General features: G+C 38.6%; 1 protein-coding gene across 9 annotated transcripts in view; it reads left to right on the top strand.

Annotated features, from left to right (window-relative positions):
* CHD2 (chromodomain helicase DNA binding protein 2) overlaps positions 1 to 17406 on the top strand; it is a 128419-nt gene that overhangs the window by 10768 nt on the left and 100245 nt on the right. For all 9 annotated transcript variants that reach the window (XR_006344415.1, XR_006344416.1, XR_006344417.1 and 6 more), the window contains 2 exons: positions 2705 to 5749; positions 6094 to 6226. Coding sequence is in view for 6 of the 9 variants with exons in the window: in XM_043921864.1 (XP_043777799.1) it covers positions 6165 to 6226 (62 nt within the window). In the remaining 3 variants the exon portion in view is untranslated. The remainder of the gene's footprint in view (positions 1 to 2704; positions 5750 to 6093; positions 6227 to 17406) is intronic.

Below are 17406 nucleotides of genomic sequence, written 5' to 3'. Positions count from 1 at the left end.
TACATTCTTAGAAGTTTTTCTAGAACTGACTTAAAACAAGCAATTAAAATAAAAAGAAAAAAGATATAAGTGACCATTATAGTGGAAAAATTCTCTTAACTTTTCATAGTATTAGCTTGAAGCTTGTATGTGCGATGATGGAGTTCTGGATCAAACCATCATCTCTTCAGTATGTTTGCAGTAATCCACAAATTACTGAAAAGATATGGAGTAGTAGGGCTTTGATACTAAACCCTATTCAGTTTTCTGTACTGATCTTATTTTAATGCAACATTAGTGTTGTGTTACTCAGTCATGTTGGACTCTTTGTGATCCCATGGACTGTAACCCACCAGGCTCCTCTGTCTGTGAAATTCTCCAAGCAAGAATTACAGGAGTGGGTTGCCATTTCCTTCTCCAAATGTGATACTAAATACTCTTTAAAGCAGAAATTGTTTTTGTCTTTTAAGTAGTTGACCCCATGACCCTATAGATTTTTCAGAGATACCATGACCACTGGAATATAAATTGTTTGATTCATTAAGGTTAGTCTGTAGGTCCTCAGGTACTTTGGTTACTCTGGTATATTGGAGTAATAACTAATATTTATTGAGGTCATCCTATATGCCAGGTAATGTAAAAGCTATAAATGTTAATCTTCACCACTACTGCTACATAAGGTAGGTACTACTGTTCTGTTTTACAGATGAAGAACTGGATTTAGTTGTCAATGAAATTTCCAGGCTCAACTCATGCATACCTTTTCACTTTTTAAACTTCGCTTATTTGCAAATTTAATTTTTGTAAGAAATTGAAATTCCATGAAATTGAATGGCTCATTCTGAAATCCTTTACTATTCCTCTAAGTGCTTTGAATGCTTGACTTAGCTCTTTTGCTTGTTAACACAATGCTTACTTTCTGGGTTTTGATTGGCTTCATAGGAATGCAGATTGATCATGGCTTTTCTAGTACCAGTCTTTTTCTTCATCCCACTCACCCCCCCCCCCCTTTTTTTTTTTACCATCTTAAATATGATGACAGTATATATGATAGCACAACCAATATGCTGGGTTTTTTTAATCTCTATTTTTGTCACACAAGATGATGTATTCTGTTAATTTTGATACGATTTTAATATCATTTGGCTTCCTTGTGGATCTTTAAAAATATGGTTTTAATTTTTCTAAATAAGGTTTTAATAGTTTACATAGTGTCAAGAATGGATTTTACCTCTTGCCTTGTGGCAGGAGAATATGAAGCACTGAGTTTATCACTTAGTGTACTAGATTGAGTAAATTGCACCTATTGCTATTGTAATGATTATAACTTGATATCAATGCATTAGTGTCATTGTTCATCATAATAGTGTTTACATTACAAACTTCATTTAGAGCTTGTTCCTTCATTGTAACAGAGTTTGAGAAATTGGTTTATAATTAACTAATCAAGAGGAATGAAGGTTTTTATCTTTTTAATATAGAGATATATGTCCCTTAAGTTGAAGGAATGAACAATTCAAGTGGAAGCTATTTTACTGATATGGGAAATAAATGAGTTATTTTTAGTTCTCCTTTTAGGCTGGAGAGATATCGGCAAAAAATGTTTGGGAGAAATATCTTTCATTTGATGTTTATTGATGTTGTGACACTCATTTTTAGTATCTGTTTAATGAGTGGTGATAGCTCTTGGTTAATCATGTGATTTATTCAGTAGATTTTTGTACTGTATATAGTACACAACAACAACAATGAATCCTTACAGTTTTGGAATGAATGTATTAACTACCTAGTGAGCAAAAAATGCCCTTATATTTAATAACTTCCAAGTCAGTCATCCAGACTTTATTGCTATAAATTTAGTTTGAGAGCTGCAAAATTTATAGAGAAGATCCGAGTTAAAGCTTATTTTTCTAATTATGTTTGATCATGATGAATCAGGGCCATTTAATGGTAAAATCTCCTGACTTACCTTAATTCCCTTTAGTTCAAATTATTTAAGTAATAATTTTTTTAAAAAATGAGGAATATTTGATGTTTTTGAAATAAGAATTTTATTTGTATTGAATTTGAAATCTGATACATCAAATAAGACAGGCAGATGCTCTGCATGTTTGATCATTTTGTTTTCTGGTGGCTATGTTTCCTGCATTCTCATGTATGTAGCTCAAGATTATCTGTATCGGCCGTTTGTGTTATCTATGCAAAATTAAGATCTGTTGCACCAGAAAACTGCTATGATCCACTGCTTTGGTTTTTTTTTTTTTTTAATTCTTTTAAGATTCTTTTCCATATTTAGTTTTATTTGAAGAAGCTTGGAAAGTTTTCTGCATTGAGATTTAGAATCCATAGTGTTGCTGTACTTTAGCTTTCCAGAATTGTTGGATTTGAATTTTTGTTTCCATTTCTCATGTAGATAGTATAACAACATTTAACTATTAAAAGTGTGACTCTTCACTGCCACATTTTTATGGTTACTCTGTATCTATGACGGTAAAAGAATTTTGTTACTGGTGTGCTGTTTTTGCCATGCTTCTCAATGAGAAGTTGTCTGTGCAGCACATGCAACTTAATATAATACAATTTTAGAGTTTAAAGTTGTTACAAAATTATTAAAGCATTATGTATGGTATGCTTATCTTCAAGGTGGGTAGATATTGTCTGTTTGAAGGAATATGATTGTTGATATTCCAACAGCATTTTTTTTTCTTTTAATGTTTTCATCAAGCACCAGTCAGCTTGAAGAGTCTCAAATGGACCCTACCACTGAGAAATCAAGATGGCAGTCCACTATGGGGAATTGAGAAAAATGGATTAATACAAGAGTGCTGTGATAATATGCAACCAAGACAGGGTTCTTTTAACATGGAGTTCATGAAATGAATGAAGATAGAGGTTTCTTAACAGCACAGATGGACAGTGAATTTGACTTTCTAGAGACTTTTTGTATCATTAAGAATATTTTTGACATTTGTAGAAAAAGATGGCACATTAACAGATGATAGTTTATATGCCTGGAATTTTTTGCGGTTTGATTTGTATGAGTATGACCTTGTGGAATGTTAACTTTAATAAAATTTCTAACACTTTAAAATTTCTCAGTTTGGGTTTTTTTTTTTTTTTTTTTAAGCTCGTTTCATTAAATATTCAGTGTCGCCTTAAATGACATTTGACCTTTTACAGTTGCCCAGCAGTCAAGTATACTGAATAAAGCTGGTAAAATGGAAATGGTGTGCTGGAAAATATTTTACTTGGTTGGTTAAGATTTGTCTTTTTACAAAGTTGTAGAAATTTATTTGTGCCTTAAAAAATGGTTATTCAGTTAAAATACTATTTTATACTTTCTGAAAGCATCTTGCTTAACCAGTGGGTTAAGGATATTTGATTTGCTGTGAGACTTTAATGAACTTCTTAAAAAAATGCCTTTTGCTTCAAAATTCAGCATGAATGATGAGTATTTTTCTGAATTAGTATGTTTTGATGGAAATGGTCCCTTTCACCTATGCTTCTTAAATATTATAAATAAAACATCTTGTAGAATATCTGAACATTTAAACTCAATCCCTCTTTTATCTTAATGGTTAATATTAGGTAAAGAGGTGTTGGGTTATAGGAAGGTCCTTAGGGTATTCGCAGAAGAACTTAACATTTTGGTGTCAATAATGTCTACAGTAGATTTTATAAGATAAGATTGCTTATTGTATTTTTCTGCTGTACATTTAGAAATTTAGAGTAAGTGAACCACACTATGTCATTGATAACTTTTGTTTGAATTCTGGGTGAATGCTGCAGTTTCATTGATAATCAGTTAAAATTATTTTCAGTTACTATTATGGGGTGTGGCAGACTTTGATAAACCAAATGAGTTGTTGATTATATTTTCCCATTATATAGAGAACAAATGATAGTTCAGCTTTTGTGTTTTGTTTTGGTGAGAAAATGTTAATCACACCATGTTTGTAATGTCAAATACCAGGATACACAAGTCAGTGATCAATAGAGATGTTGTATTCATTCTCATTGGCTGATTTGAGTTGGTTGGTTTATATAGATCAAAAGTGGGATTTTGATTTTGGTACAAAATTATCTTTTGTAGACAGTATGGAAGTGAGACTGGGTTTTGGTTATGGATTTTACATTTACCTGGGTGCAAATTACTGCTTTTGTTGAGTATAAGTCTCAAGTTGGCTTTTCAGTGAGGGAAGGGTGGTGGTCTGGCTGAGTGACGAGAGTTGATTGTTTTTGGTTGTGTGAATGTTTTCTTGGGGTGCTTGTTGAGAAAGTTGAATGATTTGGTTTTGGCATAGTGATTTTGTTTATGTGAATGTCATGGTTTTGACATGTAGGAGAGTTTGCCCTGTGACATTACTTTGGTAACTTTTCCATCAGATATGACAGGTTGTTACTAGTTTACTATTGTTGAAATGGGTATATACTTAGAATTTGATTCGGAATACAAGGGGATGGTTGAAATACATGTGTTGGTTTTGGAGGTGGAGTTCCTTTGGTTTGTTTTTTCATTGGTAGTTCCATGCTCTTGAATTCAGTAACATTGTTTTGCCTGAATCAGTATGGTATGGGAATTTGGGGGTATGGTTTTGGCAAGGTTGTATAATGGGTTAAAGAATTTTGTGAAAATACAAAGAAAAGTTGAGATTTTTGAATAAAAACTAGTTGCATTAATTTTTGCCCTAATGCAACTGAACACTAGGGAGGCGCTCTTGTGCCCCTTCCTTCCAGTTGGGGTGGAAAATTCCCCCTTAAACTTAATTCTTAGATAATTTTTAGGCTTCATAAGGGAGGCAAAAGTTGAATTTTAATTTATGAAATTGAGGTTTTGCTTTTATTTAGAAACCATTTTACCATGGTGGGGGGTAGTTTTTAAAAAGATTAGTACTTAAGCTGAGCTTTATATTCTCCTAAGAATTATCCCTTTTTCAAAATGGCTTGATAAAACACCACTTCCTGTCCAGAGAGGAAGTTATTTTAGCTCAAGGACTGAAATATTTAGCAGATCTTTAGACAAAAGGAACAAATTACATTTCTCTCTGGCTTAAAAAGGGTGTTTGAGCCAGAGGGGGTTAAGAAACCCTCCCCCCTCCGCCTGATGGGGTGGTCTGGAGGGGCAGGGAGGGGTGGGGGTAGGGGTCCTTAGGCTCCCTGGGATGGAGTATCTTTTTTTTTTTTTTTTGGTGGAGATGAAGGGGTGGGTCTATGGTACATCACCTGAGTTGTGGGGTAAATGTAGAGAGTGTCAATCAAAGGCAGAGCTCAGAGCTGGGAAGGAGGCTCTAGATGGCGGCTGTGCCTTAGAGAGAGCGCGCTCAGCTCCCAGCCTTCGCCTCACTTTACGCAACTTTCCCTAACTTTCGGGCAGCCTCAGGGGGCCCCCGCAGCCCCCTGCCTCTCCTAGTGGCTTACTGGGGTCGATTCGAGCCTTTTTTAGGGGGAAAAGCAGCTCTTGGGAGCTTTCTTTTCGTGCCTTGCTGGAAAGAAGCAGCCGTACTGCGAGCCCAGGTCGTTGTTTTTCCAGCTTAGAAGCCATGGCGCACCTCCATTTTTGTGCGCTCTCCTAATGAGGTTTTTTTTCTTCCGGACCCGTTTCAGGATTATTTGTTGCTTTATTTTTTTGAACAGTTAACATATTTGAGGATTATATTATTTATTTTTTGCTTTTTAACGGAGAATTTTGTTTTTATTTTTAATTATTTGGGATCTGATATTTTTCTACTACTAGATAGGACTCTTGCTTTGGACCTACTACATGGATCAGGTAAGTTCACGATCATTAGTGGTAATTTAAAAGATTTACATGTTTAAGTTTGCTCTATTTTCTGTAAATATGTGAAATTCCTGGATGACGCAATAAGATACAGAGATTGTTATTTGTATCCAGTGTGTTACTTTGAGAAACTTTCCTTATTGATAGTGATGATTCCCTCTGTTCGGTTTATCATGTTTTTTTTTTTTTTTAAAGGAAAAAATAGAAATATTTTGTTTTTTGGTGCTTACCGCCGTTGTGTTATAACAATATCGTTACATAGTCAGGACTTTGTTCCTGATAATAAAAGCCATCGATAGAAGCTGGGACCTTACCTTTCTTTCAACTTTTGACAGTAAATACCTGGGCACAGGACTTCAAAGCAAACACAGATTCCCCCTCCCCCTTAATATTTAAGAATTAAAAGATGATGAGAAATAAGGACAAAAGCCAAGAGGAGGACAGTTCGCTACACAGCAATGCATCGAGGTATGAGCTATCAACTTTCTTCCTTTTTTCTTTTTTTTGGGGAAACCTCAGCTTACATTGTTTACCTTGACAGACAAGGATAGCTGTCTGTTTTATTTTAAGTATTTTACTAATTTGAGCTCGTTTTTTAAAGCGTGACCTTGAGATTGCTAATATGCCACACCCTAATTTTTTGGTAGCAATTTATGAAAGTTAAGTTGTGACTTAAGGCCTCTTACAGCAGTCAAAAGGTAAGGTACCTTTATTCAAGGGGGCCTTTCCTGCAAACCACAGGTTTTTTGACAGTAAATTTCAGTTTTTAGGTTTTCGTGCTGTGGGAAAATGACCTTGTCGGTTTAGCCATTGCTGCATTGCACCATTTTACATACAAGGCAAATTTTTTCTTTGAAGAATCTAGGATACCCAAACTAGTAACTGAAGGCCATAGAGGAGCCTTGTGGTAGTAAATTATAGTAAATAGACATTTGAGAAAGTTACATGAATGAAAAAATGTACATTTTAAAATGAAATTGCAAAAAGGACCCTTTGACTGATGCCTCTCAGTTTATATTTTTATTTGACTCTATGTTTCTTTTGATACTGTTGACATTTTAGGAAATTTGATAAGATTTAATCAAAACCTTTACACTCGATGGTTACAGTTCCTGCATTTATGAAATCAAACCTGTGATCACAGAAATCTTGGAATACGATTAATATGCTTCTGTTTTGTGTGTGTTACTGTGATTCTAATTGTTTATTTTATATTTAAAATACTTTAAGGTTTGCATTTGTATGCTTATATTTAGACAATTTTCTCTGGTTGGAAGATGTAGTGTTTTAACCTCACATTTTAGTTGTAGCTGCTTTAAATTTATTGATTTATTTCGACAGAGTCGTCTGGAATGCTTTATCTTCTGAAGCTTACAAATGTTACTGTTTGTTCAAATCATGATTTGTTTCACGTTTGTTGGAGTTCACTGTATTAGTGACTAAGTAATAAAGCCTCTAAGATATTTTGTTGTATGAAAAGCCTCTAAGATGTTTTGTTGTATGATCTGTATATTAATTTTCCAAAGTATGTATGAATATATTTCTTGATGTGTGTTCTATGAACTGTCACATTACAAATTTTAAATTAATGCATTTAACAAGAATTTGATTGTTTTATATGAATTTTTTCCCCTCCCCAGTTTGCTTTTACTTTTATAATTTTTTATAAACAATATGTATTACTAGGTTAGTGATTTGAAAGTTTTGAACATGGCTTATTTCTAATGTTGAATTCTTATTTGTTTTATAAGACTTAAAATATTTTCACCCTTGCTTTGAAAAATACCTTTCCAAATTCGTTTGCAAATTGAGTTGTCACATAGTTTGGATTGCTGTCTTTGAAATTGAATTACCCGTGTAATTATCTAGGCTAGGTTTAGGACAGAAAACTACTGATTCTAAACTGATTTTTCTGAAAAGTGATGGTGACTTGAAGAAATAGGAATCCCCAGGAATCTTTGACAAATTATTAAAGATTCAATACCTAAAATTGGTACTCCCTTGAGTGTATGATTTGCATATCTCACATGGGTTTTGGCTTTCTCATGCAAGGTTTGTGGTTAACGTCATTGATCAGACTCTGCTTTCTAATTTAAAAAAATTAAGTGGTTTTGTTATTCTTTCTTTTAATAATTGACTCTGACCTGGAAAACATGCAAGTTGCCATGCATTTGTCTTCTGGTTATGGGGTTGCAGCTTAACTAGAAGCATGCACTGTACTTTTGAATGTTTTGTCAAGTATATTTTGATTCATACACCTGATGAGTGTGAAATATTTGAGGCACTTTGAAAAGAAGATGGAGTTTTAAATTACTGTTCCCCCTAAATTGCATACTAATACATGTACATAATTATGACATCACTTCCTTTAAAAATTGTAAAGCTAAGAGAGTGTTAGTGATGTTTTACTGTAGTAAATTGTTATTTTTAAGTGAGCTAAATCTATGACTGTTACTATAGGTAGTATTTTTAAGTGAGTTAAAACTATGACTTAACATAGCTAGTACTTGGTTCCTGAATGCTTCAGAATTTCTCCAGAAGGACCTAGTTTCAATGGCACAAAGTCTAGTGTTTGGGGAATATTAGAAAAATGACTATTGCAGCCTGAGCCATCAGAGAGGAAGGGAGGAGTTTGCAGGCCAAGTAAACTTTTTGGTCTGTGAAATTACTTTAGGACCTGGGAGAACTGAATGTAAGTTTGGGTAGATCTGGTATTTTCCTGTTTTGGGAAATAATGGCAATACTTAATAGTCATTTTGTAAGTTTGTTACTCTTTTGAAGTTAATGCTTAAGTATAATGTTACATGTTGTATGTCATGGTTTTTGAAGGTTAAAAGTTCACTTTCAAAAATGTTTGATTTGGTATCTGTAAGTTTTAAGTATTTGAAACAAAGTTTTAGGGATGGACTGAGAAATGAGGCTCACACACTTACCTAAAAGAATTCGCAGTTGGGGTGACTTCAGTAATAGCAAATAATGGGAAGAGAAGGGAAAGTGAGTGGAAGTGTGCACACAAAGAGCTCTGTGTTCTAGGACGCTGCGTTTTGATTTTATCATAAACGTTTATTAAAATTTATCTCCAAACCCTCTGCCTTTGAACCAGATTTATTTTGATAAGCTGAGCTGCGGGCAAAATCTGCTTTTTAAATCAGCCTTTTAGTTGTCAGTCTTAAAAGGCTGGTGATCGTTAGGAATTGGCATAATGCAGTTGCTTGTGAACTGGAACAGGGAGCTTTTTAAGTGGCAGCCATTTTATGATGCTGATAATTCTTAAGAGTCGGGATATTTTTGAGAAGACTGAAAATAAAGCAAATTGAAACCTGAATTACCAAAACATCTGCCCCTCTCCTCCCTTTTCGTTCTTTGGTACTGAAATAAAGGGCAGCTTGGTAGTTAGCGCAGGCAGCAGCTCTGAGCCCCTGGCATCTTGGTGCAGGTCCAGCTCAGTCACAAAATGGCTGTTCCTTTGTGCCGCAGCGCTGACAGACATACTGCATTGCACTGTGTACTCGCCAAACAGCAGGAAGTTGCCGTGCGGAGTTCAAAGGCCGGCCGGCGCCGGCGCCGACTGCTGATTGGCTGTGCGCGCGCCTGGCAACAGCGGGTCAACAGCGGCGGCCTTCGGGCAGGCTCCGCCCCGTGACGTCAGGCCCCTCGCCACAGGGAGGAGCGTACGCAATGACGTTAGGTTGCGTGCGCAGCCTGGGTCGTTCTTTTTCGCGGAACCAGCCGCCAGCTGAGGGGCGCGGGGTGGGGGGAGGGGCAGGGTCGCTGGCTGGGACTTTCCGGTGGGCGGCCTTTCTCGGCGGCGTCCGCCGCCCTGTCTGTGGCCGTCTCCACCCTGCGGCGGGTGTTCTTTGCCCAACCCTAGGAATGGTTTAACTGTTTTAGAAGCGGCTTCTGCTTATGGAGAAAGTGAAGGGCAGTAATCGAAAAACTTCAAGTCGAAAACCTGCCTTTTTTTTTTTTTTTTTTCAATTTTCGTTTTCCTTTCTCATATCTTAGAGGGTTCTTTTTTTTTTTTTCTCTCTATTTTTGTGTGTGTGTGTTTCCCGTGAAGATTAGTGAGTTTCTGACCATTGACCAAAAGCGTTTCACTGTTGAGATATTTTTATTTTAATTGAAAGTTGTTAATGGTGTTAGAGCTGTTGTTTAAGACATGGCTCATAAACAAAGGGAAGATTATTTGAACTTGTCCCCGTGCATTTTTACTTGGTACCAAACATTTTCTCAGTTGACATTTGATGGAGAAAAACTCAGGTCAGTATGTGCAAAGTGATTTATTTTTAAGGGATAATTAGGTAGAAAAAAGAGATTTTCATCTTCTTAGTAACAGTTTACTAATATCAGGTTAACAAACGAATACAGCAATAGCCATTCATTACTATAAAGAAGTGTTAGGAGACAAGTCTTTAGAAGTGTTACAGCACTTGCTAAAGAATAGTGACTCACGAAGCATGCGCAATAGTGGAACTCCTTGGTAAAATCTTAGGAAAGTTTCCCCGTTCCGGAAATTTTAATTCAGTCCTGGTAAACCTGTTAAAATATTACAGTGATGCTCATGGTCTGCCTTGTTTAGCAACCCTTGCAAGGTTTCTGGTTAAAAAAATAATCATAGCTTACCAACCATTACTTTATAATTTGGTCACAAGTAATGAACTTAAGCACAAAGGAAAGACAGTATTGGTCTGTAATCAATACTGTAACCGTACCCCGGTGAATAGTTTTTTCCCCCAAGCTTTTGGGGGGTGTTTTAACAGTCAGTGCAATATCAGTCAGATTGTTGGCAATAGTTAAGATTTTTTTATGGAGTAAAATACGATACTTCCAAAGAGATGTGGAACTCCTGAATGCAGGTAGAAATGTTTCTGTGGGCGGATCGTGAATGTTTTCTGTATCAAGTTTGTAGAGTAAAATTCACTACATTATTAATTGGTTTTGTAGGTTCGCATAGTTTTGGTTCTTCAGGAGGAATTCTTTGTTGAAACTTTTAGGTGAAATTGGGTTTTCAGTTTGTTTTATAGACTTGTTCATCAAATATTCTGTAAATGATTTTTCAGTTATATGCTTAAATATATATGATGAAAATTTTAACAGCCTTAGGGACAGTACTTAGAATTTGAAGATCATTAACATATTAGAAGAAAGGTTTGTTCTTATATTTTGTGATTGAGTTCTGGTTACATTAAAATTTTATTTGCTAAATGCCCTAAATTAAAAGAGAATAACACTGCGGTTGTGTTCTAGGATGTAAACTGCTCTGTAGTAGATGTCATAGATATTACTGTGTGAATTAAAATGAATATTATGATACATCCTTAATCTCTGTGAACTATTTGCATGCTACTTGGAGCCAATTAACTTATTGAAGAAGCGGAGTATTAGGTCTGTTCATTGAGCCTTCTATGGATTTTCCTCCTGTGTGCAGAATGTCATGAAATGGCAAGAAAAGTGCTAGTTAATCTTTTTTCTTTCTTTTGGATTCTTGTTTTGAAAACCTGCAGTTTCCATTTGGCATTTGGCTTTTTGGAGTGTAATATCTTTTGTAAAGATTAAGCAATTGCAAGAAGGTGGGCAGACTATTTGATGAGGAACTTTAGTTATAAAATTTTTAGCAAGTTAGTTTTTGAGAGGTGAATCTGAAAGTTCAGTTGCATTTTACTTGACAGTATGTGAAACTCACAGATTTTATAATTGGTTGACTGACATCCTTCCATATGCAGTTAAACCCCTGACAATTGTGAGATATGCCCCCTAAAACCACCTGTTTCTAGACTTCTGTCCTTTCACACATAAAATGTAGCACAGCCAGCTTGTTCCTGACATAAATATTAAGTGACTGCTCTGTGTGACATCTGGTAATTGTATTCTGGATCAGAGCATCAATTTTTTAAGAGTTTTTTAATTTTGTGTGGGGGGGGAGCCTTAAAACTTGATTGGATTTCTTGAAGAGGTTCCTTTAGAGAAGAAACTTTTTGTTTTTTTTTTAATCACTCAAGAGTTATTTTGTATACAACTAAAAACAACTGTGTTGCCATACTTACGCTGCTGTTTGTTACTATAGCTGACTACTTCCCTCCTGCATTTCAGCCTGACTGGACATTGAATTCAAATTCATACCTCACCAAAATTGCCTGTTACTACCTCTTTGGAACTTTAGTGTTATTAGTTTAGTATAAAGTCGAAACAATGAAAGTTGACACATTTCAGTAAGTGCCAGTGAGTGTTGTATGTTTGTTATCAGTGGTTTAGCAGTGTTGGAGCACATATTTTATATTTGTTTTATAACTGGAGGTTTATACGTTTTATCTCCCTTCATTTAACTCCCTCTCCCCACAGATTCACTTCCCTCCCCCTGAACCATTCCCAAGCCCTGCCTCTGGTTCTCAAATCTCATGTCTATTTCTATCATTTACTTTATTTTTGAAATATAATTGATGTACAGCATTATGTTAAGATGTTTGGCTAAGGTCACCTTTTTTTGTTATTTTAGTGATAACTTTGGAGAGACCCCACAGTTTGGGGGGGTCTCCTCTTTATGAGGAGAATGATGCAGAGGAGTGATAAGGCATCTTTGTAATGATAGTTCTGATTTTATACTTATGATTCAGTTCTAATGAGTCATTTTGTAATTTGTGAAGTCTTTAGCAGTTCCTTCTCTGCCTGGCCTGGCGAGAGGTGTGTACGGTGATGGGCACTAGTGGTAAAGAACCCGCCTGCCAATGCAGGAGACACAAGAGATGCAGGTTGGATCCCTGGGTTGGGAAGATCCCCTGGAGGAGGAAATGGCAACCGGCTCCAGTATTCTTGCTTGGAGAACCCCCTGGACAGAGGAGCCTGGTGGGTTACAGCCCATAGAATCACAAAGAGTCGGACACGACAGAGCATACAGGCGTGGTGCAGCGTTTACTTTAGTGCAGACAACTTTTCTCAGTTTAGGCCAGTGAAGTACATTGCTGGAATTCTGTGATTTTTAAAGTGTGGATATGGGACCTTCCTGGCGGTCCAGTGGTTAAGAGTCAATTCCGCTGCTGGGGATGTGAGTTCAGTTTCTGGTCAGGGAACTAAGATCCCACATGCCTTGCAGTGCAGCCAAAAAAAAAAAAGTGGATAATTACAGTCTTCATTGGGTTATGCAGATTAAATTATGTAATGCTTATAAAGTGCTTAGCAGAGACACTGTTAGGTTGAAAGTACTCAATAACTGCAAGCTACGAGTAACACTTTATTCTTCATGTTTCATCTTTCTTTTTCAATAGTTTCTAAGTTGCTCTTTAAGAGCCAGGTTGCCCCTGAGGCTGGTGGCCAGGCCTCCCACAGAAGTCAGTTTAGGCCAGTTGAGGTGATTTTAGTTAGTTGAAACCTTGGGTGTATTTTGTTAATCCTAGAATTGTTCTTCCCTTTTCCCGAGAAGCCCAGCCTTCCGAAGGGAGCGTGTGGCTCTCTGGGCTGGCCCAGCTTGTGTTGAGTCACAGTCCTGCTGGCAGTCCCTGTGAGTGGAGGCCTTGTCTCCTCCTCCCGGGGCTGGCAGTCATCGCCCTCGTTCACCCTCTGCCTCATTTCCACCTGAGGCTGTACCAGAGGGAATGATTCATACCAAGGCACAGTGCTGTTTGGCTATAAACGTAACTGCTCTAACATTTACAACAAATACCGAGTTGGCTGTAGGTTGCTTTTACCCGTCAGTCTTGCCCGCAGTGGCATTTGTTTCATGTAATGTAATGCGCATTGTCCCGTTTATTCTGTTAGACCTGTAGTCTCGTGATTTGTGTTTGGGTTTCCACTGCTTCCTTCGTTTCCTTTACTTTTGGTCTATGAATCCTTTGAGTTCTGGTTTTTTTTTTTTTGGTTGGTTGGTTGGTGATCTTGGATAGCTTCTAAAAACAACCAGTGTCCAGCCCAGCCCCTGGGGATTTGGTTTTAAAAGCTCTGCATGTGTTTAGATTTGCCTTGTTCCCGTACATTGACGTTTCCGCATGTGTTGCAAATCCCCCGACGGAGCGCTTGGTACACCTGTCCTGGTTTCTCAGCTCCCTTCTAGGGCACCTGGCAGTTGGTTTGGAAGCAGTGGGGCTGGGGTGCTCATAAGGAGGTGGTGTATGGAAAAGAGGGGAGGTTTCCGTTCAACGGCATGCCAGATCCTACTGTAGCATACCTTTAAACTTTATACTGGTTTTTTTTTTCCCTTGCCCCCCAATTGCTGTCTCTTCCTTACTGTGATTGTCGTCTTGAACCTTCTTGTTGTTCAGTTGCTCAGTCGTGTCCTCCTTGCGACCCCGTGGGCTGCAGCACGCTAGGCTTCCCGGAGCTTGCCATCCAGCCATCTCATCCTCTGCATCCCCCTTCTCCTGCTCTCAATCTTTCTCAGCATCAGGGCCTTTTCCAATGAGTTGGCTCTTTATATCAGATGGCCAAAGTGTTGGAGCTTCAGCATCAGTCCTTCCAGTGAATAATAGTCAGGGTTGATTTCCTTTAGGATTGACTTGTTTGATCTCCTTGCAGTCCAAGGGACTCTCGAGACCCTTTTAGATACCTCTGAAAGTTTGGATTCCATAATTGACTTTGAATGCAGTTACATTCCATTCAGAATTCCTTCCCTCCCCCAGCTGAGAAAAGGTAGTTTAGGGCCGGAGTAGTTGCCCTGGGTTGTCCTGTGAAGCAGTTATTTACGGTGATATTTGTCATCCATTGGTGGATTGTGAATTGTAACCAGCGTTTAAAAACGGAATAAGAGAGTAGGATATAAAAATAAATCTCAAGGTATTGCATATATATGAGTGATTTCTCAGTCCAGCCATGGCTGGTAATCTTTCATTTTGGATTTTTATCTTGAAGGAAAATAACATATGCGGTGAACATTTTATAAGAAAATACCAGAGTCGATTCACATTTTATAGCGTGCTCGCTGTGCCAGGTGCTGTTTTAAGGAGTTGTGAATGTATATTTTATTTAGCGCGAAGGTTAGTGTAGCAGGATGGCTAGTGACCTCCTTCCGCTAGCTTTCCCAGGTCAGCCGTCCCCAGAGCTTGCCTTTGAATTTCTGTGGGTGGTCCTGCGTCCTGCTGAGCTTTTTTATACTAACCGTGTCATCCCATTCCTTCAGTTGGGTTGTATACTGAGCTAGAGGGTTTGTAATTACTTCTCAGATTTGTTTTTGCTGGTTCTGCTTACAGTGTTACACTTAGGTTAAATATCAAACCAGCAGATCTGATTGTTGAGAGATGTTTCATTGAAACCTGTGTTGACTTATTCTGCAGAGGCTCAGTAATTGCTGAGATAGTGACTGCTGTGAGCCTGCAGCTTATTCCAAATCCTTGGTGTGTGTTCATCTGAGCTGTCTGTCCTCACACTGTGTCTGTGAGGTAGGCCTGATCATCACTCCTCTTCTATAGACGAGAAAACTGAGGCACAAGGGCGAGGACAGCGTAGACTTGGATTCAGGCACTGGCAGTTTGGCTCCAGGATGAATTATTATAGATGGGTAAGCGGAAAGTATTTGGTGATTGAAAATGTAGAATGATTCTGTGTTCTGTTTACCTTAAACTTATTAAGAAACCAGAAGGTGAAAATCACCGGTGTGACTGATGAAGAGACACATTGCTTTTCAAAAGGCCATAAGGCCATACTTTTACGTGAAAAGATTCAAGTTAAATTGTATCCGGGAAGTGATTGCCTTGGCGGTAGTGTGAGGCACTGGTGGGTGGGGGGAGGGGGCCCTGCTCTGGAACCTTGCCCTTGTCTGGTTTGACCTTCTCCAGCCACACATGCACTTTGAATTTGGCCAGTTTGTAGACCTTGAGCTTCTCAATGGAAAGGGGATGGAAGGGAGGGGAGGGAGGGGAGGGATGGAAGGGAGGGGGCAGATAATCAGAATTGTGCTCCAGGTGTGGCCTTGCAAAAGCCAGGGCTGGAACAGCTGTTTTATGCATGCACTGGAGAAGTAGTTCCTGATGGTGGTGGGTGTCAAAAGTCTTACCTAGCATCTTCAGTTCCAGTATATGTTATTCGACCTTCACATGGAGGCAGCATATGACTGGTAAGTTGTCCTTTAGAGGGAAGTGGTTGATGGGTCAAATTCTTGCAGTGCTCCCTTACTCTTGCTTGATTAAAAGGTCTGTTCCCTCTGAATTTAGCTTTATATGACATTTAAGTCCCCAAATCTACTTGCTAAGAATCACCTGAGTTTGCTTGTTAAACATTCCCAGGCTTCTGGCCTGGAAGTTGTAACTCAGTCGTTCAGGGATGCATGTGTGTTCAGTCGCTCAGTCATGTCTGACTCTTTGTGACACTATGGACTCGCCTGCCCGGCTCCTCTGTTCATGGGATTCTCCAGGCAAGAATATTGGAGTGGGTTGCCGCGCCCTCCTCCAGGCGATCTTCCCAACGCTGGGATTGAATCCGCGTCTCTCTTGTCTTCTGCATTGGCAGGCGGGTTCTTTACCACTAGCACCATCTGGGATGGTGCCCAGGAATCTGTTGACAACAGGCTCCCTTGATTTCTGCACTCAGTCAGGTTTGGGAAATAGGGGCTTAATGGGACGGGATTTTGGGTCTGTTCTGTTTCTTTTTAGCTGTTGAATTGCAGACAGGACCCTCTGAGCTTGTTTCTTTAATAGAAGTTAGAATTAAGTAATGCTTTAATAAACTAGTTTTGAAATTAAGGACACCACCTCCCTGCACCCCTGCAAAACTTTGGCAGCGTCTGGAGGTGTTTTTGGTTGGGGTTGGACTGCAGTCGGCATCTAGCGGGTAGCAGCCAGGGATCCCGCTAAACATCCTACCACACATGAGGTTGTCTATCTCCTCCACCCACTCCCCAGCAGGGTTGTCTGGCGCAGAACATCAGTGATGGCAAATGTGAGAAACTTGTCTAAAACAGTAAAGTTTTTGCCTCAAAAACTGTTGGCTGTTCTTAAGAAAGTTGGAAAAAAGAAAGTTGGGAGCCCTCACCTTTTCTGTGGACTGGTTCAGGGACCTCACTTCCTGTGACAGTGTGGGCATAAGTTCCACATTTACTATTGAGCTTAGCAGCCAGGACTTTTAAATCTCCTTTGAACTCTGGAGTTACTGTCTTTTAAAAGTCTAAAACACAATTGCCTGAAAGTTATTAATAAGGAAAGAAAAGACTCAAAGGGCTGAAAGGAACTCCTGGTCAAACAAGTTCATCCAGCCTCAGGGTCTAAATAGGGGTAAATACATCAGTTGATATGGTGGATTATGTCTTTGTTGTCAGTCACTAAGTCATGTCTGACTCTTTGCGACCCCATGGACTATAGCCCGCCAGGCTCCTCTGTCCATGGCATTTCCCACGCAAGAATGCTGGAGTGGGTTGCCATTTCCTCCTCCCAGGGATCTTCCTGACCCAGGGAACAAACCCTTGTCTCCGGAATTGGCAGGTGGGTTCTTTCACTGAGCCACCAGAGAAACCCATGGTGGTTTATAGGGCTAGTTGTTCTTGTAACTGCTTTTCATTCCGCGAAGGGTTGGTCTTCCATGTTGGTCTTCTACCTGGGTAGAAAGCTTGCCTTTTGTGTAGTCCTTAGGGCATTATCAGATCTGAATCGGGATAACTGTTTGTGAAATGGGTATTTAATTTGTACCCAGGCTTCTTGTTATAACTCATTTTTCCCTACTGATTTGTTTGTCTG

Source organism: Cervus elaphus, chromosome 13, assembly GCF_910594005.1.
Source record: "Cervus elaphus chromosome 13, mCerEla1.1, whole genome shotgun sequence".
Lineage (NCBI taxonomy): Eukaryota > Metazoa > Chordata > Mammalia > Artiodactyla > Cervidae > Cervus > Cervus elaphus.
Note: the sequence above shows the minus strand (reverse complement) of the source record. Positions and strands in the feature narration are given on the sequence as shown.